Genomic DNA, 25,872 nt, shown 5'->3' with positions numbered 1-25,872 from the left:
GGAAGTGAGGGATTAATCAAGGAAGGCCTCTTGGAGGAGATGTGCCTTCAATAAGGTTTTGAAAGTGGGAGAGTCGACTGTCAGAAACAAAAAGAGAGTTTCAGAAGTTCTGAAATCCATTCATTTATTCAATCCTATTTACTAAGTGTATACTGTGTGCAGAGCACTGCACTAAGCCCTTGAAAAGTACAATACCACAATAAACAGTGACATTCCCTGCCCATAATGAGCTCACAGTAATCTACCTGTTAAATCTAAACCTCTGAATCTAATCTCAGCATCAAAGCTATGCCCACCTTAACACAACTACACTTGGTGGGATTCCTGAGATTAATGAGCAACAGCGGGGTACCCTAAACAGCTGTTGTACGGAGAGATGAAAATGAGAAAAGCACAAGTTAGGAGAGAAGAGGAGAGTGTTTAAGGAAAAACAAACAGAGCTTCAGACATTCCTGTATCCTCGCTGAAAACTGCCAGTCAACTGTTGAGGGTAGAGCGGCGTGCAATACCATCAAGAAGGGAATGGCTTTCTTTGAGGAAAGCTTCACATGGGGAGACAACGAGGCCCGCCATCACCTTGCCCCCTCCTACCTCACTTCACTACTCTCCTACAAAGCAGAATGCACATTTTACTCCTAAAATAAGGCACAGCTCTTCCAGGAGTCCTTCCCTGACTAAGCACCCCCTGTCCTCATGTCCCATTCCCTTCTGTGTCTCCCTGACTTGCTCTCTGTTCTTTCCCCTCCCAGCCCCACAGCACTTATGTACATATCTGGCCTGCATTTATTTAGATTAATGTCTGTCTCCCCAATTCTAAACTGTAGCTTCACTGTGTGCAGGGAATGTATCTTTTCATTGTTGTACTGTACTCTCCCCAGCACTTAGTACAGTGCTCCACACACAGTAAGTGCTTGATAAACCCTCAAGTGCTTAGTACAGTGCTCTGCACACAGTAAGCGCTCAATAAATACGATTGATTGATAAATATGACAATGAAAGGATGAATGAATATTCTGTCTTCGGCTGCTTCTTTGGGGTATTTGTTAAGTATCTTTGCTGTGCTGTGTTAGAAACAGGATAGGTAGATACAGTCCACGTCCCCCATGGGGTTCACTGTCTAAGAAGGAGAGCAGCTATTCAATCCTTTTTCCAGAAGAAGAAACTGGGGCACAGAAGTGACTTGCCCAAGGTCGCACACCAGGTAGGTGGTGGAGTCAGGATTAGAACTAAGGACCTGACTCTTTAGTTCACATGGGGAGACAACGAGGCAAAAGAGAAAACAGATCCAGATGCTGCCAACATTCAGCACACTCATACAAGGGACAACTTTTTTGTGGCCACACTGTGGCTGGGACCGGGGGTCCTGTATTACTCTTTTCAGCCGCATCCAGACACCCACTTTTACTCTGAAAATACCTGTTCTCCCTCTTCCTTTGACTGTGAGCCCACAGAAAGTATTCCTTTCTAGGAATACAAAGGACCTGATCACCAGCCTTACAGGAAGCTATTGGAGTCTAAATGTCTTTAATGGAGAAGCAGCATGGCTCAGTGGAAAGAGCCCGGGCTTGGGAGTCAGAGGTCAGGGATTCAAATCCCGGCTCCGCCAATTGTCAGCTGTGTGACTTTGGGTAAGTCACTTAACTTCTCTCGGCCTCAGTTCCCTCATCTGTAAAATGGGGACTAAAACTGTGAGCCCCCCGTGGGACAACGTGATCACCATGTAATCTCTCCAGCACTTACAACAGTGCTTTGCACATAGTAAGCGCTTAATAAATGCCATCATTATAATTATTATTAATAAGCCCAACTCTTTAACTTGGGTTCTCTCTACACAGGCTTTGGAGGGGCCCGCTTGCTTGACAGTAACCCTCATTCTTTCATTCATTCATTCAATTGTATTTATTGAGCGCTTATGGTGTGCAGAGCACTGTACTAAGCGCTTGGGAAGTACCAGTCGGCAACATATAGAGACGGTCCTTACCCAACAACGGGCTCACAGTCTAGAAGGGGGAGACAGACAACAAAACAAAACATGAGACAGGTGTCAAAACCATCAGAATATATAGAATTATAGTTATATGTACATCATTAACAAAGTAAATAGATTAGTAAATATGTACAAGTAAAATAAATAGAGTAATAAATCTGTAAATATATATATACAAGTACTGTGGGGAAGGGAAGGAGGTAGGGCAGGGAGGAGGATGGGGAGCAGGAGATAACTAGAGATGTCACATCCAAGTTCTTCACTACTGTATCTATAATTCCCTTGGAACCTTCTTCAAATAAAAAAATCCTGGACATATAATACACAAATTTCTCTGGAGGCTGTCAGACAGACTTTTTTCTGGAGCATAGAACAATAATAATAATAATAGTGGTTTTGCTAAGCACTGCTAAGCACTGTGCCCTAATGAAAAGAAACACAAGCCTGGGAGTCAGAAGGACCTGATTCCTAATCCTGGCTCTGCTGCTTCTCTGCTTTGTGACCTTGGGCAAGTTGCTTAACTTCTCTGTGCCTCAGTTACCTTATCTGTAAAATAGAGATTCAGACTGAGCCCCTTGTAAGACATGGACTGTGTTCAAGCTGATTAGCTTGTGTCTACCCCAGTGCTTAGTACAGTGCCTGGCACAAAGTACCATAAGAAGTAGCGTGGCTCAGTGGAAAGATGTAAAATGGGGATGAAGACTGTGAGCCCTCTGTGGGACAACCTGATCACCTTGTAACCTCCTCAGTGCTAAGAACTGTGCTTTGCACATAGTAAGCACTTAATAAATGCCATTATTATTATTATAAAAAACCCAACCCCCCAAAACTGGGGTAGATACAATATAAGCATATTATTATTATCATTATTATTGTATTTGTTAAGCACTTTTTATGTGCCAAGCACTGCTCTAAGCCCTACTGTAGATACAAGGTAATCAGGTTGTCCCACGTGGGGCTCACAGTCTTAATCCCCATTTTACAGAGGAGGTAACTGAAGCACAGAGAAATGAAGTGGCTTGCCCAAGGTCACACAGCAGACAAGTGATGGAGCCGGAATTAGAACCCACAACCTCTGACTCCCAAGCCCGTGCTCTTTTCCACTAAGCCACACTGCTTCTCTCAGACACAGTCTCTGTCTCCCATTGGCTCACAGTCAAAGGAAGAGAGAGAACAGGTATTCAACGCCCCCATTTACAGATGAAGAAACTTTGGCAAAGAGTCACAATCAATCCAACCAGTTAGAGGAACTGGATTCTAATTCTGGTTCCTCCACTTTTCTGCTGAGTGGCTTTGGACAAGACTCCTCATTTCACTGGGCCTGAGTTACCTCATCTGTAAACTAGGGATTAAGACTGTTACTCCTATGTGGGACTGAGACTGTTTCCAACATGATTTCTACTTGAGCACTTAGTTCAGTGCCTGGTATGTAGTAAGTGCTTAGCAAATCCCACCAAAAAAAATCAATCAATGGCATTTATTGAACACTTTTTGTATGTAAAGAACAGTACTAAGTGCTTGAAGCAGTATAGCTGAGTTGGAAGACTTGATCCCTGCTCACAAGGAGTTTATAGTCTAGTTAAGTGACTTGTCCAAGGTCACACAGCAGGCAAGGGGCAAGTGGCTATTAGAATTCTGGTCTCCTGATTCCAAGGACTACCCTCTTTTTTATTTATTTGTTAAGTGCAAAGCACTGTTCTAAGCGCTGGGGAGGATACAAGGTGAACAGGTTGTCCCACGTGGGGCTCACAGCCTTAATCCCCACTTTACAGATGAGGGAACTGAGGCACAAAGAAGTGAAGTGACTTGCCCGAAGTCAAACAGCTGACAATGGGTAGAGCTGGGATTTGAACCCGTGACCTCTGGCTCCCAAGCCCATGCTCTTTCTATTGAGCCATGATGCTCTTTCCACTAGTCTACGATGCCTCCCTACTCAAACTTGCTGAGAATAAAATTTCTGTAATGCTATGGCCAGCAGGGTTATAGAAAAGCAAACCAAGAATCAAGTTCACACACAAAAACATTGATTAATTCCTCAGCTCTTCAGAAGGTGGGAATAGAGAACTAGCCCACAAATTGCTACTTGAGACAAAATGAGATTGTCCTTAATGAATGCCTTACTTCCTCCCAGCCCTTGGGAAAAGGGCGGTTTATTGCAGGGCACAGCGGTTTCTCTGTCCACAGTCCCAGCAGGAGTGAGGCAAACAAAGAGTTTAGTCAAATACCTCTATTCAGAGGTTTTGTAGTTATCACCCCACCAACTCCTTTATGACCCTTATGCCCCAGGCCTGGGGGTCAGAAGAACAGGGTTAATAATAATAATTACAATTGCGGTATTTGTTAAGTGCTTACTATGTGCCAGGCACTGTACTAAGTGCTGGGGTGAATACAAGCAAATTGGTTTAGATACAGTCCCTGTCCCACATGGGGCTCACAGTAATCAATCAATCAATTGTATTTATTGAGCACTTACTGTGTGCAGAGCACTGTACTAAGCGCTTGGGAAGTACAAGTTGGCAACATATAGAGACAGTCCCTACCCAACAGTGGGCTCACAGTCTAAAAGTATTTATCCATATTTTACAGAAGAGGAAACGGAAGCCCAGAGAAGTGAAGTGACTTGCCCAAGGTCACACAGCAGACAAGTGGCAGAGGAGGGATTAGAACCCGTGACCTTCTGAGTCCCAGGCCTGGGGTATATACAATTTAATCAGGTTGGACACAGTCCCTATCCCCATGAGGCTCACACTTTTAATCCACATTTTCCTCACTCCCATGGACCATTTCTATTTCCAAATCTACATCTTCAGCCGTGATCTTTCTCCTTCTCCGCAATATCATATTTCATTCTGCCTTCAAGATATCTCTATTTGCATGTCCTGCCAACACCTAAAACTTCCATTTTGCTGTGAGATTCATTCATTCGTTCAATCGTATTTATTGAGTGCTTACTGTGTGCAAAGCACTGTACTAAGCGCTTGGGAAGTAGAATCAGTGTATGTAAAGAGCGTGGGCTTTGGAGTCAGAGGTTATGGGTTCGAATCCCAGCTCTGCCACATGTCTGCTGTGTGACCTTGGGCAAGTCACTTAACTTCTCTGAGCCTCAGTTACCTCATCTGTAAAATGGGGATTAAGACTGGGAGCCCCACATGGGACATGAACTGTTCCCAATCTGATTAGCTTGTACCTACCCCACTGCTTAGTACAGTTCCTGGAACATAGTAAGTACCTAACAAATACTATTAAAAAAAACCCAACCAATCTAACAAACAAGCACTTGGGTACTCTCTCCACCTTCCCACTGAATGTGTGTAAATACCTTTGGACAGTTTTGTTTTCTTGTGCGTGTAATGGATTTGATTGTCCATGTTCTCTCCCTTCTAGACTGTGAGCCCGTTGCTGGGTAGGGACCACCTCTACATGCTGCCGACTTGTACTTCCCAAGCGCTTAGTACAGTGCTATGCACAAAGTAAGTGCTCAATAAATGTGATTGAATGAATGAATGAATCTTTACCCCTAAATTGGTGCCTTAATTGCCACATCTATAAACTGGGCTTGAGATTGTAAACCCCATGGGATGCAAGGACAGTGTCCAATATGATTTGCCTATATAATAATAATGATGGCATTTATTCATTAATTTATTCATTCATTCACTCAATCGTATTTATTGAGCGCTTACTGTGTGCAGAGCACTGTACTAAGCGCTTGGGAAGTACAAGTTGGCAACATATAGAGATGGTCCCTACCCAAAAGCAGGCTCACAGTCTAGAAGGGGGAGACAGACAACAAAACAAAACATATTAACAAAATAAACTAAATAGAATAAATATGTACAAGTAAAATAAATAGAGTAGTAAATATGTACAAACATATATACACATATACAGGTGCTGTGGGGAGGGGAATGTGCTTATTAAATTCTTACTATGTGCATAGTACTGTTCTAAGCGCTGGGGAGGTTACAAGGTGATCAGGTTGTCTCACGGGGGGCTCACAGTCTTAATCCCCATTTTACAGATGAGGTAACTGAGGCACAGAGAAGTTAAGTGACTTGCCCAACATAACACGGCTGACAATTGGCGGAGCTGGGATTTGAATCCATGACCTCTGACTCCAAAGCCTGTGCTCTTTCCACTGAGCCACGCTGCTTCTCACTGTTAGAACCTGCTATACCTACCCGGGTGCTTAGGACAGCGTCTGGCACATCATAAGCGTTTAAACTAATCCCACAGTTATCACTAGGATTAGGTTCTCAGGAGTTTTTGTGGTGTAGTTGCAGCCCTACTGGTCTGATCAAGTAAAGTTCAGTAAGGTAGCCCTCTCTGGAGAGGCAAGAGTGACTTGATTCAAAGAATACACACCCTTCATAGTTCATGGGTGCCGCCATTCTGCACAAGGCAGGACGATTCTCACAGGGATTGAAGCTGGGAAGGACGAGGGACAGAGCTGGCAACCAGACACTGAAGCTTTCTTCTGCTTCTTGCAGACTGCCAGCAGCCCCCAACAACTAGGAGAAACTCAAAATGAGGCAGGGAGAAGACTTTCTCCTCCCTGAGCCTGAGGGATGAGCATTAGCCCCCTCCCAGACTGAAGGGAGTAACCAAAGAGCAATACTGATACTTGTATTGATTGTATATAGTGCTTTCCTTTCGGGGAGTTCAGAGCTCTCACATAAATGACTAAAGTAAAAAAAAGTATTGCACTATATCTGTCAGCTGTGTGACTTTGGTCAAATCACTTAACTTCTCTCTGCCTCAGTTCCTTCATCTGTAAAATGCGGACTAAGACTGTGAGCCCCATGTGGGACAACCTCGATTACCTTGTATCCCCCCCACAGTGCTTAGAACAGTGCTTGGCACATAGTAAGTGCTTAACAAATACCAACATTATTATTATTATTATCTGCCACAAATGATAATCATTTCCATTTCACGGAAAGGAAAATCGAGGCTCAAAGAGGGTCAAGTGACTTGTCCAAGGTCACACGGTGTGCAAGAGGCCAGACAAGGATGAATGCCCAGCTCTCCTGACCACCCCCCACTCCTCAGTGCACTGCTCTGTCCACCAAACTAGAATCCAGTACTGTTCAAGTTCTTTGGGGAAAAGAGAGTCACTTCAGATAGTCCTTTGTTTCCTTTATGACCCTCCCCCCTCCCCAGTTCAGTGGTCTGTCCACCCAACTAAAATCCAGTACTGTTCAAATTTCTTTGGGAAAATAGAGTCTCTTCAGATCATCCCTTGTTTCCTTTACATCCACCACCACCTTTCGCTACTTTAATGGGACACACAAGTCAGATTAGCCTCTAATCCTGCGAGAATGTCCAACGAGACTTTTTGGGTCCCACTTCTCTAAGGAGCATTGACTTGCTTAATATTCCCCCCTGCTTTTGATTAACCTTTGTCTTGTACCCCTTTATCCCTCCCCTCTCCCCTCCCGCCTGAGAAGTATTTTCTATGTGAGTGACTGAGAATCCTTGTGTGGGCATGGAACTTGACAGCTCAAGATCACAGTGGTGTCATTGTGTTCTAGGTGACAGAAACCTACCCGCGGAGCCAGGAAAGGACCTTGGATGAAATCGGATTATACAATGTTACTTCTATCAAAATACAGCTGGGGACTAAAAGCTCCATTCAAAACCCCCAAAGCGTGCCCCAAAAGTAAATAGAGCCTGCAGTCCAGCTGCCTATAGAGCTACCACATAGAGAAACCAGTCAAAGGGCTTCTTTTGGGACTGGCATGGCACTGTGGGATGCTCATCTTTCAGTTTTCGGATCCTTCTGCCTTGGAAGCTGCGTATCAGAAAAAGGCCTCATTTTGACCATTTTCCCCAAAGGCTACTCAGAATCTGTGTGCTGTGAAACAAGTGAAAATGCTCTCATTGTGAAGGGGGGCAGGAGGAGAGCAAAAACCATGTAGGGGTACAAATGATCTCAAGAGGTCATTCACAGTTTGACACCCTGCCCATCCCAAATAGGTGGATGACTGATATCTATCCACTAGAAAGAGCACGGGACTGGGAGTCAGAAGGATCCGGATATTAATCCCGGTGCTGCCACGTCTCCGCTGTACGACCAAGGGTATGTCACTTAACTTCTCTGTGACTCAGTTACCTCATATGCAAAATGGGGATTAAGATTGTGAGTTCCTTCTTGCCAAATACAACGGCTTCTACTCCATCATAATCCTCCTTGACCTCTCAGCTGCCTTCCACACTGTGGACCACCACTTTCTCCTGGAAACATTATCCAATCTTAGCTTCACAGACTCTGTCCTCTTAACCCTCTGGCCATTCATTCACAGTCTCCTTTGCATGCTCTTTCTCTGCCTCCCACTCCCTAATTGTGGGGGTCCCTTAAAGTTCAGTTCTGGGTCCCCTTCCATTCTCCATCTACACCCACTCCCTTGGAGAACTCACTCACTCCCATGGCTTCAACTACCACCTCTACATGGATGGTACCCAAATCTACAATTCCATCCCTGATCTCTCTCCCTCTCTGCAGTCTCACATTTCCTCCTGCCTGCAAGATATCTCTACTTGGATGGCCTCCCATCTCCTCAAGTTTAATGTATCCAAAACAGAATTCCTTATCTTCCCACCCAAACCCTGTTTTACCCCGACTTTCCCATCGCCGTGGACAGCACCACCATTCTTCCTGTCTCACACACCCATAACCTTGGCATTATCTTTGACTCCTCTCTGTCATTCAATCCACATATTCAATCTACCACTAAACCCTGTTGGTTCCATCCTTCACGACATGGCTAAAATCCACCCTGTCCTCTCCTTGAAAACTGCTACCACATTAATAGAATCACTTATTCTATCCCATCTGGATTACTGCAACAGCCTCCTTGTGGACTTCACAGCCTCCTGGCTCTCCCCACTCCAGTCCATACTTCACTCAGCTGCTCAGATCATTTTTCTACAAAAACATTCAAGACGTCACCCCACTTCTCAAAAATCTCCAGTGGTTACACATCCACCTCCATATCAAACAAAAACTCCTCATCATTGGTTTTAAAGCAGTCCATAACCTTGCCCTCTCCTACCTCACCTCGCTACTCTTCTTCTACAACCCAGCCCACAGGCTTCTTTCCTCTAAGGCTAACCTTCTCACTTTGCCTTCATCTCACCTATTTTATGGCCGACACCTTGCCCACGTCCTGCCTCTGGTCTGTAACACACTCCCTCCTCAAATCTGACAGACAATTACTCTCCCCTGCTTCAAAGCCTTACTGAAGGCACATCTCCTCCAAGAGGCCTTCTCTGACTAAGCCCCAACTTTTCTCTTCTCCGATTCCCTTTTGCATTGCCCTAACTTGCTCCCTTTGCTCTTCCTGCTCCCAGCCCCACAGTAATTATATATTATATAATTATATATATATATATGCAATATATATATATAATTATATAATATATAATTACAGATCTGTACATAATGTGCATAATATATATATATATACATATATATATATTATTTATGCACATTATGTACAGATCTGTAATTCATTTATTTATATTAATGTCTGTCTCTCCCCCTCTAGACTGTAAGCTTGCTGTGGGCAGAGAATGTGTCTATTGTTGTACTGTACTCTCAAGCATTTAGTATAGTGCTCTGTATATAGTAAGCACTTAATAAATGTGATTGAATAAATGAACATGGGACAGGGACAGTGTCCCACCTGATTTGCTTGTATCTGCCCTAGTGCTTAGAACAGTGCCTGACACATAGTAAGTGCTTAACAAATACTACATTTATCATTATTCTGCAATTATCATCATTATTCCTATTAGCATTAGTATTCTCTGACTCATTTGGAACAACTCATTTCTAGTGACCCTCTTGTCCCAATGGCGGGACCATGCCCGGACAGGGACTGTTGCACAGTTGGTTGTTCTGAGGGTAGCTGAATTGACCAATGGTATTTATTGAATGCTTCCTGTGTGCAAAGCACCAGACTAAGCATTTGGGAGAGTAAAATACAGTAGAGTTGGTAGATATAATCAAGAAGTTTACAATCTGAATGATATAGAAATGGTGATGTTCTTCTAGGAACGCTGCTTTAATCATCCAAAAATGGGAATGCATTGCTTGGGAAACCTTATGAACTTTAGCAGAAAATACTGAACAATACAATCTGCGCTATTTAGATTCCTTTCAGAGTTGCAAGCATAAAACCCATTTTCCTGCAAATGGTCTGATTTTGTGGGATTAGCCCAAGCCAATCCCAAGGTACCTACAATCAACAGTTACACACTGGGGGAGGCTCACTAAGTAGGAAAGCACAGATCCTTTGGGATAAGTTCAGGCAATGATCAGATTACCGCTCCCACCAGGAGAATTCCTCTATTCCCTAAGTGTACTCAACATTGGAGAGTGCAGGAAGCAAGAGGCAGACCAAGCTTGGGTAGAGAATTAGGCGGTCTCTGAAAATGAACCACAAAAATCAAATGTGATCTGGCTTTTCAAGACTCCCTGCTGAGATGCCCCAGGACGCCTAATGCACCTATGCATTCAGAATGAATAATTATAGAGCATTTTCATAATTCAGAATTCTAAAAAATCAGATTAAGGTTCTTGCCCCTACTCCCCTTAGTCTTCATGACAGCACTTTTTCTGAGAATACACATATACATATGAGTGATATATAGGTATACATTTGAGTGATATATACATACATGAGTGGTATATACATAAGATATAGATGGGGGGCTGGCAGAGAATATAGCTACCAACTCTGTTGTACTCTCCCAAGTGCGTAGAACAGTGCCCTAAATAAATACCACTGATGATGTTGTGTGTATGTGTGTATACACACACATGTATGCATCTATGAATACACATCCACACACACTCATGCATGCACACAAGAGGAAAAAAATAGTTTGCCTCATCTCTCTTTGCAACTCTGCCTTGGAAATAGATGATGTAGGCTAAAAAAATGACACAAGTTGATTTCTCCAGCTCCATATGGATATTTCAATGGCATATTGGCTCTCCAAAATTTGTAGCGACACACTAGCCCAAGAACTAGAAAAACATTTATTCAGGTCAAGCAATCAATCAATGGTTTTTACCAAGTGCTTACTTTTTGCAGAACACTGTACTAAGCGCTTGGGAGAGTGCAATACAACAGAATTGATAGACACATTCCCTGCTCACTACAAGCGAATAGCCTAGATGGGGAGACAACATTAAGGGAAATAAATAATGTCAAGATGGAAACAGGGCTAGCAAAACCTACGAGCTAGATTCTCCCAGTAGGTAAGCTGCTGTTTCAGAAGAAAATGTGAACAGGCTTCATGCTAACAGGGCATGAAGGGCAGGGCAGTATTCAATACAATGCTACTAGATCATTCTCTTAAGGCCTGATTGGGTTATTGAAGCTAAGAAAGGGGCACACTAATCTTGCTGAAGAATACGAATGAGAAGAACCCGACTTAAGATAATACAATTTACAATATCAGCCAGTCAATAAGTCAGTTGTATTTACTGAGTGCTTACTGGATGCAGAGCACTGTACTAGGCACTTGGGAGAGTACAATATAAAGATGAACAGACATATTCCCTGCCGTGCCTTAGACTCCAGATGGTCTTTGCCATATAGTGCTGTACCTTTTCCGGGACATTATGGAATGAACAGAAGCACTTTCCCCCAGAGTTATGACTGTGACTTTCCCTTACAAGGATGGAACCAGCAATGTTCCACTCTGGCCAGGTAAGCTGGAATTTGGCTCTTTCACAAAGGAATCATTGTTTTCTCTGCTTCCCTGTGGCTTTAGGAATGGGAAGAAAGAAATCTTGCCTTGAGAAACAATCCCCTCTAGACTGTGAGCTCGTTGTGGGCAGGGATTGTCTCTCTTTATTGCTGCATTGTACTTTCCCAAGCACTTAGAACAGTGCTCTGCACAGTAAGTGCTCAATAAATATGATTGAATTGAATTGAGTAGAGGAAACGGCTTCTTCTCAATTGTAAAAGTGTTATTTAGCTCCTTGTGCATCCAAGGGCAAGCATGGCATCTTTACTTCTATCGCTCATTCCCAAGGGTCTAGCATCCATCCAACGAACCACTCAATTAGCAATATTTACTGAGTGCTTACTCTGTGCAGAGCAATGTGCTATGCACTTGGGAAAGTACGATATAATAGAGTTGGTAGATATGATCCCTGTCCTCCAGGACCTTGCAGTCTAGTTGGGGAGACAGACATTAACATATATTACAGTGAAAACAGGCATAAGTGCTGAGGTGTTGGGGAGGAGGTGGTAGGAAAGGGGTGAATACTTAGTGCTTAGTGGGTATGGACTGAAGTCAGTCAGGCAGTCTGCTGTATTTACTGAGCGCTTACTGTGTGCAGATCACTTTACTAAGCACTTGGGAGAGTACAATACAACAATAAACAGACACATTTCCTGCCCACAGAGAGCTTACTGTCTAGAGGGGTTTCAGCTGGGGTTGAAATGAACTCAATCAACAATGCTTCTGCTGAAGTTATGAGCTAAAATATCACAGTCTAAGAGAAACATGAGAACACTAGAATACGAATGATCACTGAAACCGAAGAGGCTCTGAAATGTCAGTAAAACAACGTTCTATCAGCACCTTTATTAACGGATTTTGTGTCTGCAAAAATACTATAGATCCTAAAGTTTACTTTCACGTTCAAATTAACTCCTGAAGACAGACCCAATACCTGCCAGTGTCTCCTTTGGTCAAGTTAACAGGACACTGACAACGGGACATTGACAGAGAATTTATTCCTGAACATCGGATGCCATTAGCTGCAGAAGCTTAACCTTCTGCTTACTCATGAATTCTTTCAATGAATTTGCATTTATTGAGCACCAACTGTGTGCAGAGCACTGTACTAAGCACTTGGAAAGTACAATTCAGCAACAAATACAGACAATCCCTCCCCAACAGTGGGCTCACAGTCTAGAAAAGGGTTCACAGTCTAGCACTTATGTATACATCCATAATTAATTAATTTTAATGTCTGTGTCTGCCTCTAGACTATAAGCTCCTTGTCAGCAGGGATTTGTACTCTCCAAATTGCTTAGGACAGTGTTCTGCACACAGTATGTGCTCAATAAACAGGGTAAGCTCTCAATCAATACCATTGGTTTATTGATAGTGACAGACTGCAATCTCAGGCGACTCAGGCAGGTGAGGTCTTCCAGAAAAAAAGCAAGGAGAAATACTGATGGCAAGTGATACGCAGACACACTCGAGACGTCTTACCTTGTCTCCTGGCTGGGGTCTCATGAGGGACACTTGATCATAGCCTCGTCGAACCAATGCCCACAATGCATCCAGTTTGCCCTAGGAAAATTGCCACAGTATGATTTAATTAATAATGATAATAATAATAATAATGATTATGGTATTTGTTAAGCCCTTACTATATACCAAGCACTGTACTAAGCACGGGGGTAGGAACAAGATAAGCCGGTCAGACCCAGTCCCTGTCCCACATGGGACTCACAGTCTTAGTAGAAGGGAAGACAGGTATTTAATCCCCCTTTTACAGATGAGGAACCTGAGTCCCGGAGAAGTCAAGTGACTTGCCCATGATCTCACACAGATGGCAGGTGGTGGAGCCCGGATTAGAACCCAGATCTTATGACCTCCAGGAATGTGCTCTTTCCACTAGGCCACACTGCTTCCCTGTATACAGAGGTGGACAATTTCCAAGGATTTCCCATCACTGAGAGACCAGCTGGGGTCAGATGTGCCCTGGTGGGGCAGTCAGCCTGTCCTAGTTCTGTCACTATCCTACTGGGTATCCATGAGCAAATTGCTTGCCTGCTCTGTGCTTCAGTTTCCACAGCAGCAAAAATGGGGATAAAGTACCTGCTCTCCCCATTAGACTGTGAGCCCCAAGTGGGATAAGAACTCTGTCTCATCTGATTCAACTGTAAACATCCCATATTTAAGCCCAGTACTTGGCACGTAGTAAATGCTTAATAAATCCCATTATTACTATAATTAGTCTTCAGATCAGGCCAGGTCAGAGTGCTTAGCTTCTGGACTATCCAATGCAGGGCTTCAGCTCTTCTTTCCCTCGTGCCTGGGAGAGGGTGATTTTAGTGCCCTCCAATTTGGGATAGGAAAACGTTCCTAAATATGAAATAAAAATCTTGTCCTACCCAACTGCAGCAGTGTGGCCTAGTGAATAAATCAAGAGAGTGGAAGCCAGAGGATCTGAGTTCTAATCCTGGCTTCACCACTTGCCTGCTGTGTGACCTTGGGCAAGTCACTTCACTTCTCTGGGCCTCAATTTCCCCAACCCCAAAATGGGAATTCAATACTTGTTTTCCCTCCTACTTAGAGTGTGAGCCCCGTGTGGTCCAGGGACTATATCTGGACTGATTAATTAGTATCTATCGCTATTTTTGGAACAGTCCCTGACACATAATAAGTGTTTAAGAAAATACCACACAAAAAAAACGCTTCTTCATCAATCAATCAATAGTTTTTATTGAGCACTTACTATGTGCAGAGCACTGTACTATGTGCTGCTCTCGTCTGAAAGGATAGCTCCAAAATAGAAAACCCTACAGACATTGGTTATGCTGAGACCACCAGGCCTGCAAGCTCCTTAGACAAATTCTCTGACCCAAAATAATAAACATTCAGCCCCATTACTCTATGGAATGCCCATTCATTTCCTTCTACAATGGCTTGGAAGTGGTGCATATGAAAGGTTACCCCGGGGCCCAATGGGATTCCCACTCCGGAAGCTCTAGCCCTATTCTTGGATTCTGCCCTACCTTAATGTGAAGCAGATGGGTTAAGCAGTGAGGTGGAGTGGACAGAACTCGGGCCTGGAAGTCAGAAGGTCTTGGGTTCTAATCGCTGCTTCACCACTTTCCTGCTATGTGACCTTGGGTAAGTCACTTCACTTCTCGGGGCCTCAGTTCCCTCATCTGTCAAATGGGGTTTGAGACTGAGCCCCACGTGGGACAGGGAGTGTGTCCAACCCAATTTGCCTGTATCCACCCCAGTGCTTAGGACAGTGCCTGGCACACAGTAAGCGCTTAACAAATACTATTATTAAATAATAATAATAATTGGGTACTTAAGTGCTTACTATGTGCCAAGCACTGCATTGAGAGCTGGGGTATAGATACAAGATCCATCATTGGTATTTATGGAGTGCTTAACTATGTGCAGAGCACTGTACTAAGCGCTCAGGTGACTATAATGCACAGAATTAGAAGAAACCATTCCCTGCTCAAAACGAGCTTGCGTCCATCTGAAAGTCCATGCACACTGAGGTCATCAAAATTAATAAATGAAAATAATCATTTCACAGGACAAACAAGATAATTAGGTCGGACAGTTCCTGTCCCACATGGGGCTCACAGTCCATAATAATAAAAATAATACTATTTGTTAAGTACTTACTTTGTGCCAGGCATTGTACTAAGTGCTAGGGTCGATACAAGGTAATTGGGTTGGACACAGTGTCTGTCCCACATAGAGCTCACAGTCTTATTCCCCATTTTCCAAATAAGAGGTTACTGAGGCACAGAGAAGTGAAATGATTTGCCCAAGGTCACCCAGCAGACAAGCGGCAGGCCCTGGATTAGTACCCAGGTCCTTCTTACTCCCAGGCCCGTGCTCTATCCAGGATGCCACACTGCTTCTCTCTCCCACACCCCGCTCCCAGTCTAAGAGGGGGAGGAAAACAGGTATCTTATTCCCATTTTACAGCTGAGGAAACTGAGGCACAGGGAAGTGAAGTGACTTGGTCCCGGGCCACAGAGCAGGGACGTGGCGGAGCTGGGATTGGGACCTAGATCTCCTGACTCCTAGGCTTGTGCTCTTTCCACTAGGCCGGAAAGTATTTGACCTCCACCAGCCACCATCAGAAGGGTCATCCTCAGGTAGCAGGGGCCAGGCCCAGGGCCTCACTTGAGGAGAGGTTTAAGAGGACACCCCCAGGCTCACCTTGATGGGCGTGTACCACTTCCTCTGGGACGGCGGCTTCCGGGCGCCGTGCTTCTTCGGCTTGGGCTCCCACGGCTCATATTCCTGCTCCGGTAACTTGATGACGGCGTTTTTGGGTTTCTCCAGTTTGGCTCCTTCCTCCGTCGAGCCTTTGTCGCCCCACCTCACCTAGTCCCAACAACAAAGACAACAAAGTTGAGCAGGTCACAGCCGAATGTTCAATCCACCATCTACTGCAATATTAATAACAATTATTATCATTATGGTACTTGTTAAGCACGTACTAAGTACCAAGCACTGTTCTAAGCTCTAGGTAGGTACTAGCTAATCAGGTTGGACACAGTCCATGTCCCACATGGGGCTCACAGTCTTCTTCCCCATTTTACAGATGAGGTAACTGAGGCCCAGAGAAGATAAGTGACTTGCCCAAGGTCATATAGCAGACACGTGGAAGAGCTGGAATTAGAAACCAGTCTGACTCCCAAGCCTCTCAGCTCTATCTACTAAGCCATGCTGCTTCTACGTTTTCCCTGAAGACATAGAAACGAGTTTCTTGGGTTTTCCCAATTGGGCCAGAGACATTTACAAGTAACCCATCAATCAATCAAGAGTATTTGCTGAACATTTATACTCAGTGCTTGGTAGAGAACACCACAATAGACTTGACAGACCTGATCCCTGCCAACAAGAGTTTCTAAAAATCACATCTCTTCCAGGAAGTCTTCCCTGACTAATCACTCATCTCCCCGCCCAATTTCCCTCCCTACTGTGATATCCATGCCTTTGAGTCCTAATTCCCATAGCACTTATGTAAAAATCCTTAGAATTTGTTTCCTCTACCCGTAATTCATTTTACCATCTGTCTCCCTCACTCCATTCATTTAATCATTCATTCAATCGTATTTATTGTCTACTGTGTGCAAAGCACTGTACTAAACGCTTGAGGGAGTACAATACGACAATAAACTGGCACATTCCCTGCCCATAATGAGTTCTCAGTCTAGAGGGGGAGACAGACATTAATAAAAAAGATGAATAAATAAATAAATAAATAAATAAATTACAGATATATACATAAGCTCCATTGGGTTGGGAGCAGGGATGAGTAAAGGGAGCTAGTCTGGTGATTCAGAAAGGAGTGAAAAAAGCAGAGACGAGGGCTTAGTCAGGGAAGGCTTCTTGGAGGAGATGTGCCCTTAATAAAGCTTTGAAGCAGGGGAGAGCAATTGTCTGTCTCATATGAGGAGGGCAGGAGTCTACCAAACCTATTGTATTGTACTCTTCAAAGTGATTAGTATAGTGCTCTGTGCATAGTAAGTGCTCAATAACATCGCCAAGATCCGCCCTTTCCTCTCCATCCAAACTGCTACCTTGCTGGTTCAATCTCTCATCTTATCCGGACTGGATTACTGCATCAGCCTCCTTTCTTATCTCCCATCCTCCTGTCTCTCCCCACTTCAGTCTATACTTCACTCTGCTGCCCGGATTATCTTTCTACAGAAACGTTCTGGGCATGTCAACCCCCCTACTCAAAAATCTCCAGTGGTTGCCTATCAACCGCTTTGAATCAAGCAAAAACTCTTCACTCTCGACTTCAAGGCTGTCCATCACCTCGCCCTCTCCTACCTCACCTCCCTTCTCTCCTTCTACAGCCCAGCCCGCAACCTCTGCTCCTCTGCCGCTAACCTCCTCACTTGGCCTCGTTCATTGATTCATTCATTCAACCGTATTTATTGAGCACTTATTGTGTGCAGAGCACTGTACTAAGTGCTTGGGAAGTACAAGTTGGCAACATATAGAGACAGTCCCTACCGAACAGCTGGCTCACAGTCTAGAAGACTCGCCTCGTTCTCGCCTGTCCCGCCGTCGACCCCTGGCCCATGTCCTATCTCTGGCCTGGAATGCCCTCCCTTCACACATCCGCTATAATAGCTCTCTTCCTCCCTTCAAAGCCCTACTGAGAGCTCACCTCCTCCAGGAGGCCTTCCCAGACTGAGCCCCCCCGACTTTTTCCTCTCCTCCTCCTCTCCCCATCGCCCCCGCTGCCCTACCCCCTTCCTAACCCCTCAGCACTCGTATATATTTGTACATGTTTATTGCTCTATTTATTTTATTAATGATGTGTATATAGCTATAATTCTAATTATTCTGATGGTACTGACATTTGTCTACTTTTTTTGTTGTTGTTGTCTGACTCCCTCTTGTAGACTGTGAGCCTGTTGTTGGGTAGGGACTGTCTCTATATGTGCCGATTTGTACTTCCCAAGCACTCAGTACAGTGCTCTGCACACAGTAAGCACTCAATAAATACCACTGACTGAATGAATTGATTGAACAGCTTAGAATAATGTTCTACACAAAGATCTCAACAAATACAATCGATTGACTGAATGAGATTAAATGCCCAGAATAATAATTACAATGATAATAATTGTGTTTTTGTTAAATGCTTACTATGTGCCTAGTACTGCACTAAGCACTGAGGTACAGTCTAAGTAGAAGGGAGAACAGGCATTGAATTTCCACTTTGTAGATAAAGGAACTGAGGCACAAAGAAGTGAGTTGCCCAAGGTCACACAGCAGGTAAATGGCAGACCCAGGATTAGAACCCAGGTCTTCAGACTCATTCATTCATTCATTCATTTAATCGTATTTATTGAGCGCTTACTGTGTGCAGAGCACTGTATTAAGCGTTTGGGAAGTACAAGTTGGCAACACATAGAGACGGTCCCTACCGAACAACGGGCTCACAGTCTAGAAGGGGGAGACAGACAACAAAATGAAACATTAAAAAAATAAAATAAATAGAATAGTAAATATGTACAAATAAAATAGAGTAATAAATCTGTACAAACATACATACAGGTGCTGTGGGGAGGGGAAGGAGGTAAGGCGGGGGGATGGGGAGTGGGAGGAGGGCCTATGCCGCTTACACTAGGTCATGCTGCTCTCCAAGCTCATGGCTTTCTCTTTTCATTTCTGAATCTTCCACCTATGTACTTTACCAAGTTCTTATTACAGTGCTAAGCACACGGTAGGTGCTCAATGAATACTATTGATTGATTTCTTTTGATTGTGGGTATGACCTGACTTTCTGCTTTTCTAATTCAGTTGCTCCATACTCAACCGCATGCTGGTTGAGGACGCAAAATCCAAGAAGCTTGGATTTTCTCTCTGGAAGAGGGATTCAGCTTGGACAACATGAAAACCCACCCTCCAAAGTCCAAATGATCTTCAAAATGCCAGATGTGTGAGGCTCTCCAGAACTGAGGCAGATGAGCCCCCTTCTAGACTGTGAGCCCGTTGCTGGGTAGGGACCATCTCTATATGCTGCCAATTTGTAATAATAATAATAATGGCATTTATTAAGAGTGTACTATGTGCAAAGCACTGTTCTAAGTGCTGGGGGGTTACAAAGTGATCAGGTTGTCCCACGGGGGGCTCACGGTCTTCATCACCATTTGACAGATGTGGTACCTGAAGCCCAGAGAAGTAAAGTGACTTGCCCAAAGTCACCCAGCTGACAAGTGGTGGAGCCGGGATTTTAACCCATGACCTCTAACTCCAAAACCTGGGCTCTTTACGCTGAGCCACGCTGCTTGTTCATTCATTCATTCATTCGATCACATTTATTGAGCACTTATTGTGTGCAGAGCACTGTACTAAGCACTTGGGAAGTACAAGTTGGCAACATATAGAGATGGTCCCTACCCAACAACGGGTGTACTTCCCAAGCGCTTAGTACAGTGCTCTGAATACAATAAGCACTCAATAAATACGACTGAATGAATGAATTTTGGGTCGGGAGATCTGACCTATCCCTCTTAGTAACAATAATGGTATTTGTTAAGTGCTTTACTGTGTACCCGGCACTCTTCTAGGTACTGGGGTACATGCACGCTAATCAGGGACTCCCAGTCTCAATCCCCATTTTGCAGATGAGGTAACTGAGGCAGAGAGAAGTGAAGTGACTTGCCTAAGGTCACATAGCACACAAGTGATGGAGACAGGATTAGAACCCATGACCTTCTGACCCCGAGGCCTGTGCTGTATCCATTATGCCACAGATCCCGGCACTGCCAATTGTCAGCTGTGTGACTTTGGGCAAGTCACTTCACTTCTCTGGGCCTCAGTTACCTCATCTGTAAAATGGGGATTAAGAATGTGAGCCCCCCATGGGACAACATGATCGCCTTGTAACCTCCCCAGCACTTAGAACAGTGCTTTGCACATAGCACTTAATAAATGCCATCATTATTATTATTATTATTTCGCCATGCTGCTTCTCCCTTCTTACTGTGGTGTCACAGGCTAAAGGGAGCACTGAGGGTACAGAATGACCCATTCAATTTAGCACTCTGCCTTTACCACCTCACCACCAAAAGCCCCAAATCCATCATCCGAAGGCACAGCGATGCCAGGGTTTCTGTGTTATGATTTGGGGGCTTTTTGGGCAAGTTTAATATGTTCCCAAGGAGCCCTCCAAGCTGATAATTTTCCCTCAAATTTGCCCAATGGACCGGTCCAGTTTTACTGAACCATAGTGAACTGGTCTCACCTCCATTCTCTTAATTCCGCCAACCCCTCTTCCTCCATAATAGGAGGCATCAACGGTCGGCCACTTCTTTTTGGGTAATCCATCTTCGTCATCCGAGTCCTAGGAGGGAAAGGAAAGAAGGAAAGGCATCGGTTACACTTCCTGGGGGCCAGGCAGACTTTTTGAAAGGTGTATTTCCAGTTTAAAAAAATCTCTTTTTTCACCCAAATCTGCTTGGGACAAACTTAACTTTAAGAATCTGGCTTATTAACAGCAGAGGTGGTCCATCACTAGGAGCAAACCTCCTGCTTGCATTCGCTGGTTAACGAAGTAGGTTTCCATTAAGGCTGCAGTGAGTTTTCAGACTGATGTAAGGTTTGCGCAGGGCAGACCAACCTATGACTTCTCGGGTTATAGCAAGTAATGGAGATAGTTGCACTGTTATGGTATGTTTCACGGTGACTGCCAACAAAAAGCTCTTGTTTCTGCAGCTTCTCAAGATGCCTGATTGAATCAAGCGCTTAGTACAGTGCTCTGCACACAGTAAGCGCTCAATAAATTTGATGGAATGAATGAATGAAGCCTGCAGAGATCACACTTCCCTCTCTTCCCCCTTCCTGCCTTTGTTTACAATCAACTCTGCATAAAAGCTTCATCTGCCACACCACTGGCTTGAAGGGTAGCGGGCAGTATGGTGATGAATTAATTGTGCCACTCCCTTCTCAAAGAGTGACAACCAGCTACGCAAACACAATCTTTCACTAACCTCAAGCCTCAGGGGCCAGAAAGACACCCTTGAGTCTCAATGACATTCACTCTGAATGTTCTTCAGCTGGTGACTGGAAGCGCCCATCCTTTGTTTGATTCATGTAAAAGTTCCCCTCTTATGACAAGCCACACTGACTTCCTGAAACCCTGGCAAAAAGATTAGCTTTTTTGTTGTTTTTTTTGGCTACATCCTCCTAGCATGGCTGATGATGTATCCCACGACTCAGTAAATATCACTGATTCATTAGCTCCAAATCCCATCCCTATCTACCATGTTTGTGATTCTTCTTTTGTGGTTATTGGAAGGCCACAAGATAGATTAGGGAAATTCCCTTTAGGAGTCCTTAAGGATTTTGAAAGAGGCGTGCCCCTGGATGCAGTCATTAAGGAAGATACTCACCGGCTGTGGAGGCGGAGGAGGAGGAGGCTCCTTGATGACCTGATTGAGATGAGAAAACACAGCTATAAGGCATGCTTCAAAGCTTTCCCCTTTGCTCCAGCAGGGAAGGAAACTGAGTCTAGCCCCTAATATTCAGACCTGTCGAATTATACTTTCCAAGTGCTTAGTACAGAGCTCTGCACACAGTAAGCGCTCAATAAATATGAATGAATGGTATTTATGAAGCTCCACTTTTCCTCATCTCCCACTTCCTTCCACATCTCCCTAACTTAATTCTTTTGCTCTTCCCCCCCTCCCAGTCCCACAGTACTTATGTAAATATCTGCAATTTTATATATTTATATTGATGCCTGTTTACTTGTATTAATGTCTGTCTCCTCCCCCCTCTAGACTGTGAGCTCATTGTGGGCAGGAACTGTCTCTCTTTATAATTATAATAGTAATTATTTTGGTATTTGTTAAGTGCTTACTATGTGCCAAGCACTGTTCTAAGCACTGGGGGAGATACAAGGTGATCAGGTTGTCCCACATGGGGCTCACAGTCTTAATCCCCATTTTCCAGATCAGATAACTGAGACACAGAGAAGTTAAGTAACTTGCCCAAAGTCACACAGCTGGCAGAGCCGGGATTAGAACCCATGGACCTCTGCCTCCCAAGCCCGTGCTCTTTCCACTGAGCCATGCTGCTTCTCTATTGCTTTATTGCTGTCTTTATTGCTGTGTCTCAATTCTCTCAACTGTAAAATAGGGATTTAATTCCTGTTCTTCCTACTACTTAGGCTGCGAACCCCATGCGGGACTGGGACTGTATCCAACATAATTAACTTGTGCTACCCAAGCGTGGCTCAGTGGAAAGAGCATGGGCTTGGGAGTCAGAGGTCATGGGTTCAAATCCCGGCTCCATCAATTGTCAGTTGTGTGACTTTGGGCAAGTCACTTAACTTCTCTTTGCCTCAGTTACCTCATCTGTAAAATGGGGATTAAGACTGTGAGCTCCACGTGGGACAACCTGATCACCTTGTATCCTTCCCAGCGCTTAGAACAGTGCTTCGCACATAGTAAGCGCTTAACAAATATCATCATTATTATTATTATTACCCCAGCACTTAGAAAAATGTTTGACACACAGTAAATGCTTAAGAAATACCAAAAAAACAATAAGAACAACAACAAAAAAAGAAAGCAGTGTAACATAATGGATATAGCGAGGGCCCGGGGGTCAGAGGACCTGGGTTCTAATCCTAGCTCCTCCATTTGCCTGCTTTGTGACTATGGGAAAGTCACTTAACTTCTCTGTGCCTCAATTTCCTCATATGCAAAATGGGGAGTAACTGTTCTCCCTTCTATTTAGACTGTGAGCCCCATGTGCTGCAGAGACTGTATTAAGCCTGATTATATAATGACAATAATTACAGTATTTATTATGCACTTATTATGTGCAGGCACTGTATTAAGCACTGGAGTGGGTACAAACAAATCGGGTTGGACACAGTCCCCGACCCACGTGGGGCGCACAGTCTCAATCCCCATTTTACGGATGAGGTAACTGAGGCACAGAGAAGTGAAGTGACTTGCCCAGGGTCACACAGAAGACAAGTGGCAGAGTCAGGATTAAAACCCATGACTTTCTGACTCTCAGGCACTGAAGCACTGTGCTAAGTGCTGGGGTGGAAACCTTCTCAGCAGATAAGACCTAATCCCCATCCCACCTGGGGTCACCACCTAAGGGGGAGGGAGTTTGCAAATCGGCACTGGTGTCCATTCATTCATTCATCAGTTGCATTTATCGAGAGCTTACAGTGTGCAAGGCACTGTACTAAGCGCTTAGGGGAGTCCGCTACAGCAATAAACAGACAAATTCCCTGCCCACAAGGGTCCACATTCTGATCCTGAGGAAGGGAGACCAGCTGCCAAGGCGATCCCACTTACCACGGTGCAGCACAAGGGCCAGAACCACCAGAGGAAAACCAAAGCGAGCAACAGGAACAGGATGAGCAAGGCGATGAAGAGAATGGTCCCACTCAGCTGAAAAGAAGACAGTTCTATCAGTTACTTTTCTCATTGCAAATGGGGCAGAAACCAAAGTGTCAGTGGATGGAATGTCCATTTCTTTTAAGGCAGAATTTCGCTGAAGTGACCCAGTGGTTGGGAGTGGGGGCAGATTAACCCAGCAGTTCTCCTGCTTCTTATTTGTCAGGCCTAAACCCATCTTACTTACCTTTTTTATTCTCCAATTTTTATTAAAATGCCCCTTTTTTGGTTCTCCAGCTGAGACTTTTGCCAAGCTTGCCTTTTTCCTCCTCTCAAACACTGACTTCTTCTGCGACTGCTGATACTGTCCCATCAGCAGTTGGTACTGGGAACCTCCTGTTTCTCTCAGGTCATTTTAAGAGCATATGAACAGCCACATTTGACTGAATCAGAAGAAGAGAGTCCACCACGGATGCAGCACACAAAGGCCTGCTATCCTGTCTCAAACACACAGAGACGACTGCCTTTTTAAAGTCCCATCTCTTCAAGAGGTCTTCCCTAAGGCCTCATTTCCCCTAATCCCTCTTCCTTCTTCATCACCTTTGCACTTGGATTTGTACCTTTCCTTTACCCCCGCTCAGCCCCATGGCACTTAACCACCTCTCCGTAATTTATTTTAATACCTGTCTCCTCCTCTAGACTGTAAGCTCTTTGTGGGTAGGGAACGTTTCTACCAACTCATAGGGTATTCTCCCAAGCGTTTAATACAGTGCTCTGCAAAAAGTAAACACTCAGTGATTACCATTGAATGATTGATTGATGGACTGCTCTAAGATTTCTCTTTAGGCCAAAAGGCTGACATTCTAGTCCTGAATCCATAACTTGCCTGCTGTGAGACCTTGGGCAAGTCACTGAACTTCTCTAGGCCTCATTTTCCCCATCTGTAAAATGGGGATCAAAAACTTCTTCTTTTTGTCACTGCACCCCATGCAGAACAGAGACTACCAACTTCAGCGCTTAGCACATAGTAAGCACTTAAGCTCCTTGTGGGCAGGGAACACACTTAGCACCTCAGCTACACTGTACTCTTCCAAGTGCTTAGTACAGTGCTCTGCACACAGTAAGTCCTCACTAAATATGATTGATCAATTAATAAATACTATCATCATCTTGTTGAGCCCAGACTACCCCATTGAGAATTCTACAGCACAAGCATAGCATATATATGTATGTATTTATTATTATATTTATTTTATTAATGATGTGTATATATCTATAAATTTATTTATTTATATTGATGCTATTGATGCCTGTTTATTTGTTTTGATGTCTGTATCCTCCCTTCTAGACTGTGAGCCTGTTGTTGGGTAGGGATTGTCTCCACTGGTTGCTGAAGTGTACTTTCCAAGTGCTTAATACAGTGCTCTGCACACAGCAAGCACTCAATAAATACGACTGAATGAATGAATGCAGATTTGGGTCCTCTTCCATCTCACTAGTTTTTGCTACGCAAATCGAAACTCCCTAAGCATAAGGCGGTGTTATCACATATGAACAGGACTTGGAAGAGTTTCATCAATTTAGGTCCAAGATCTAAGTGAAAAAATATGTGATAAAATAGAATGCAATAGTCATTTGCGTTGTGGCTAGAAATCGTGTCTACCAACTCCGATGAACTGTACTCTCCCAAGCACTCAGAACAGTGCTCTGCACAAAGTAAATGCTCGATAAATACCACTGTTGGATTGACTGACTGCAAAGTGCTTATGGTAGAGTCAGGTTTATTATTATATTATTATTATTACTGCTATTAATAGTAAAAGCAATAAGCAAAATTGCCGATTCCATCACTGAAAAACTAGGGGATGCACGAGAGACCCCTGGAGCAAATGGATTACCACCCCACCCACTGAACAGTTACAATAACCATTCCTGTTCACTGAGGTCACAATTCAAAGGGCAAAAGCCTCAGAATAACAGCATTAAATGCTGAGTCTCTTAACAACTCCAAGAAGGTAAGGATCATTTCTTTTTGAGCAATTCTACACAGTGCTAGGCTAAATCCCACAGTTCCTAGCTTGATTCCAGACCCTTAATTTGTGTGACTCTGGGCAAGTCACTTGACTTCTCTGTGCTTCAGTTCCCTCATCTGTAAAATGGGGATGAAGACTGTGATCCTCACTTGGGACAACCTGATTACCCTGTATCTCCCCCAGCGCTTAGAACAGTGCTTTGCACATAGTAAGC

General features: G+C 44.1%; 1 protein-coding gene across 1 annotated transcript in view; it reads right to left on the bottom strand.

The window, feature by feature from the left end:
* The window catches only part of ANTXRL (ANTXR like), a 134,923-nt gene that overhangs the window by 25,731 nt on the left and 83,320 nt on the right, over positions 1-25,872 (bottom strand). The window contains exons 13-17 of the mRNA XM_038743922.1: positions 23,584-23,679; positions 21,655-21,693; positions 20,508-20,606; positions 15,950-16,117; positions 13,235-13,315 (exon numbers count right to left, since the gene is read on the bottom strand). Of these exons, the coding sequence (XP_038599850.1) occupies positions 13,235-13,315; positions 15,950-16,117; positions 20,508-20,606; positions 21,655-21,693; positions 23,584-23,679 (483 nt within the window). The remainder of the gene's footprint in view (positions 1-13,234; positions 13,316-15,949; positions 16,118-20,507; positions 20,607-21,654; positions 21,694-23,583; positions 23,680-25,872) is intronic.

Source organism: Tachyglossus aculeatus, chromosome 3, assembly GCF_015852505.1.
Source record: "Tachyglossus aculeatus isolate mTacAcu1 chromosome 3, mTacAcu1.pri, whole genome shotgun sequence".
NCBI lineage: Eukaryota > Metazoa > Chordata > Mammalia > Monotremata > Tachyglossidae > Tachyglossus > Tachyglossus aculeatus.
The sequence above is the reverse complement of the archived record's forward strand: the minus strand, read 5'-3'. Positions and strand labels throughout refer to the sequence as shown.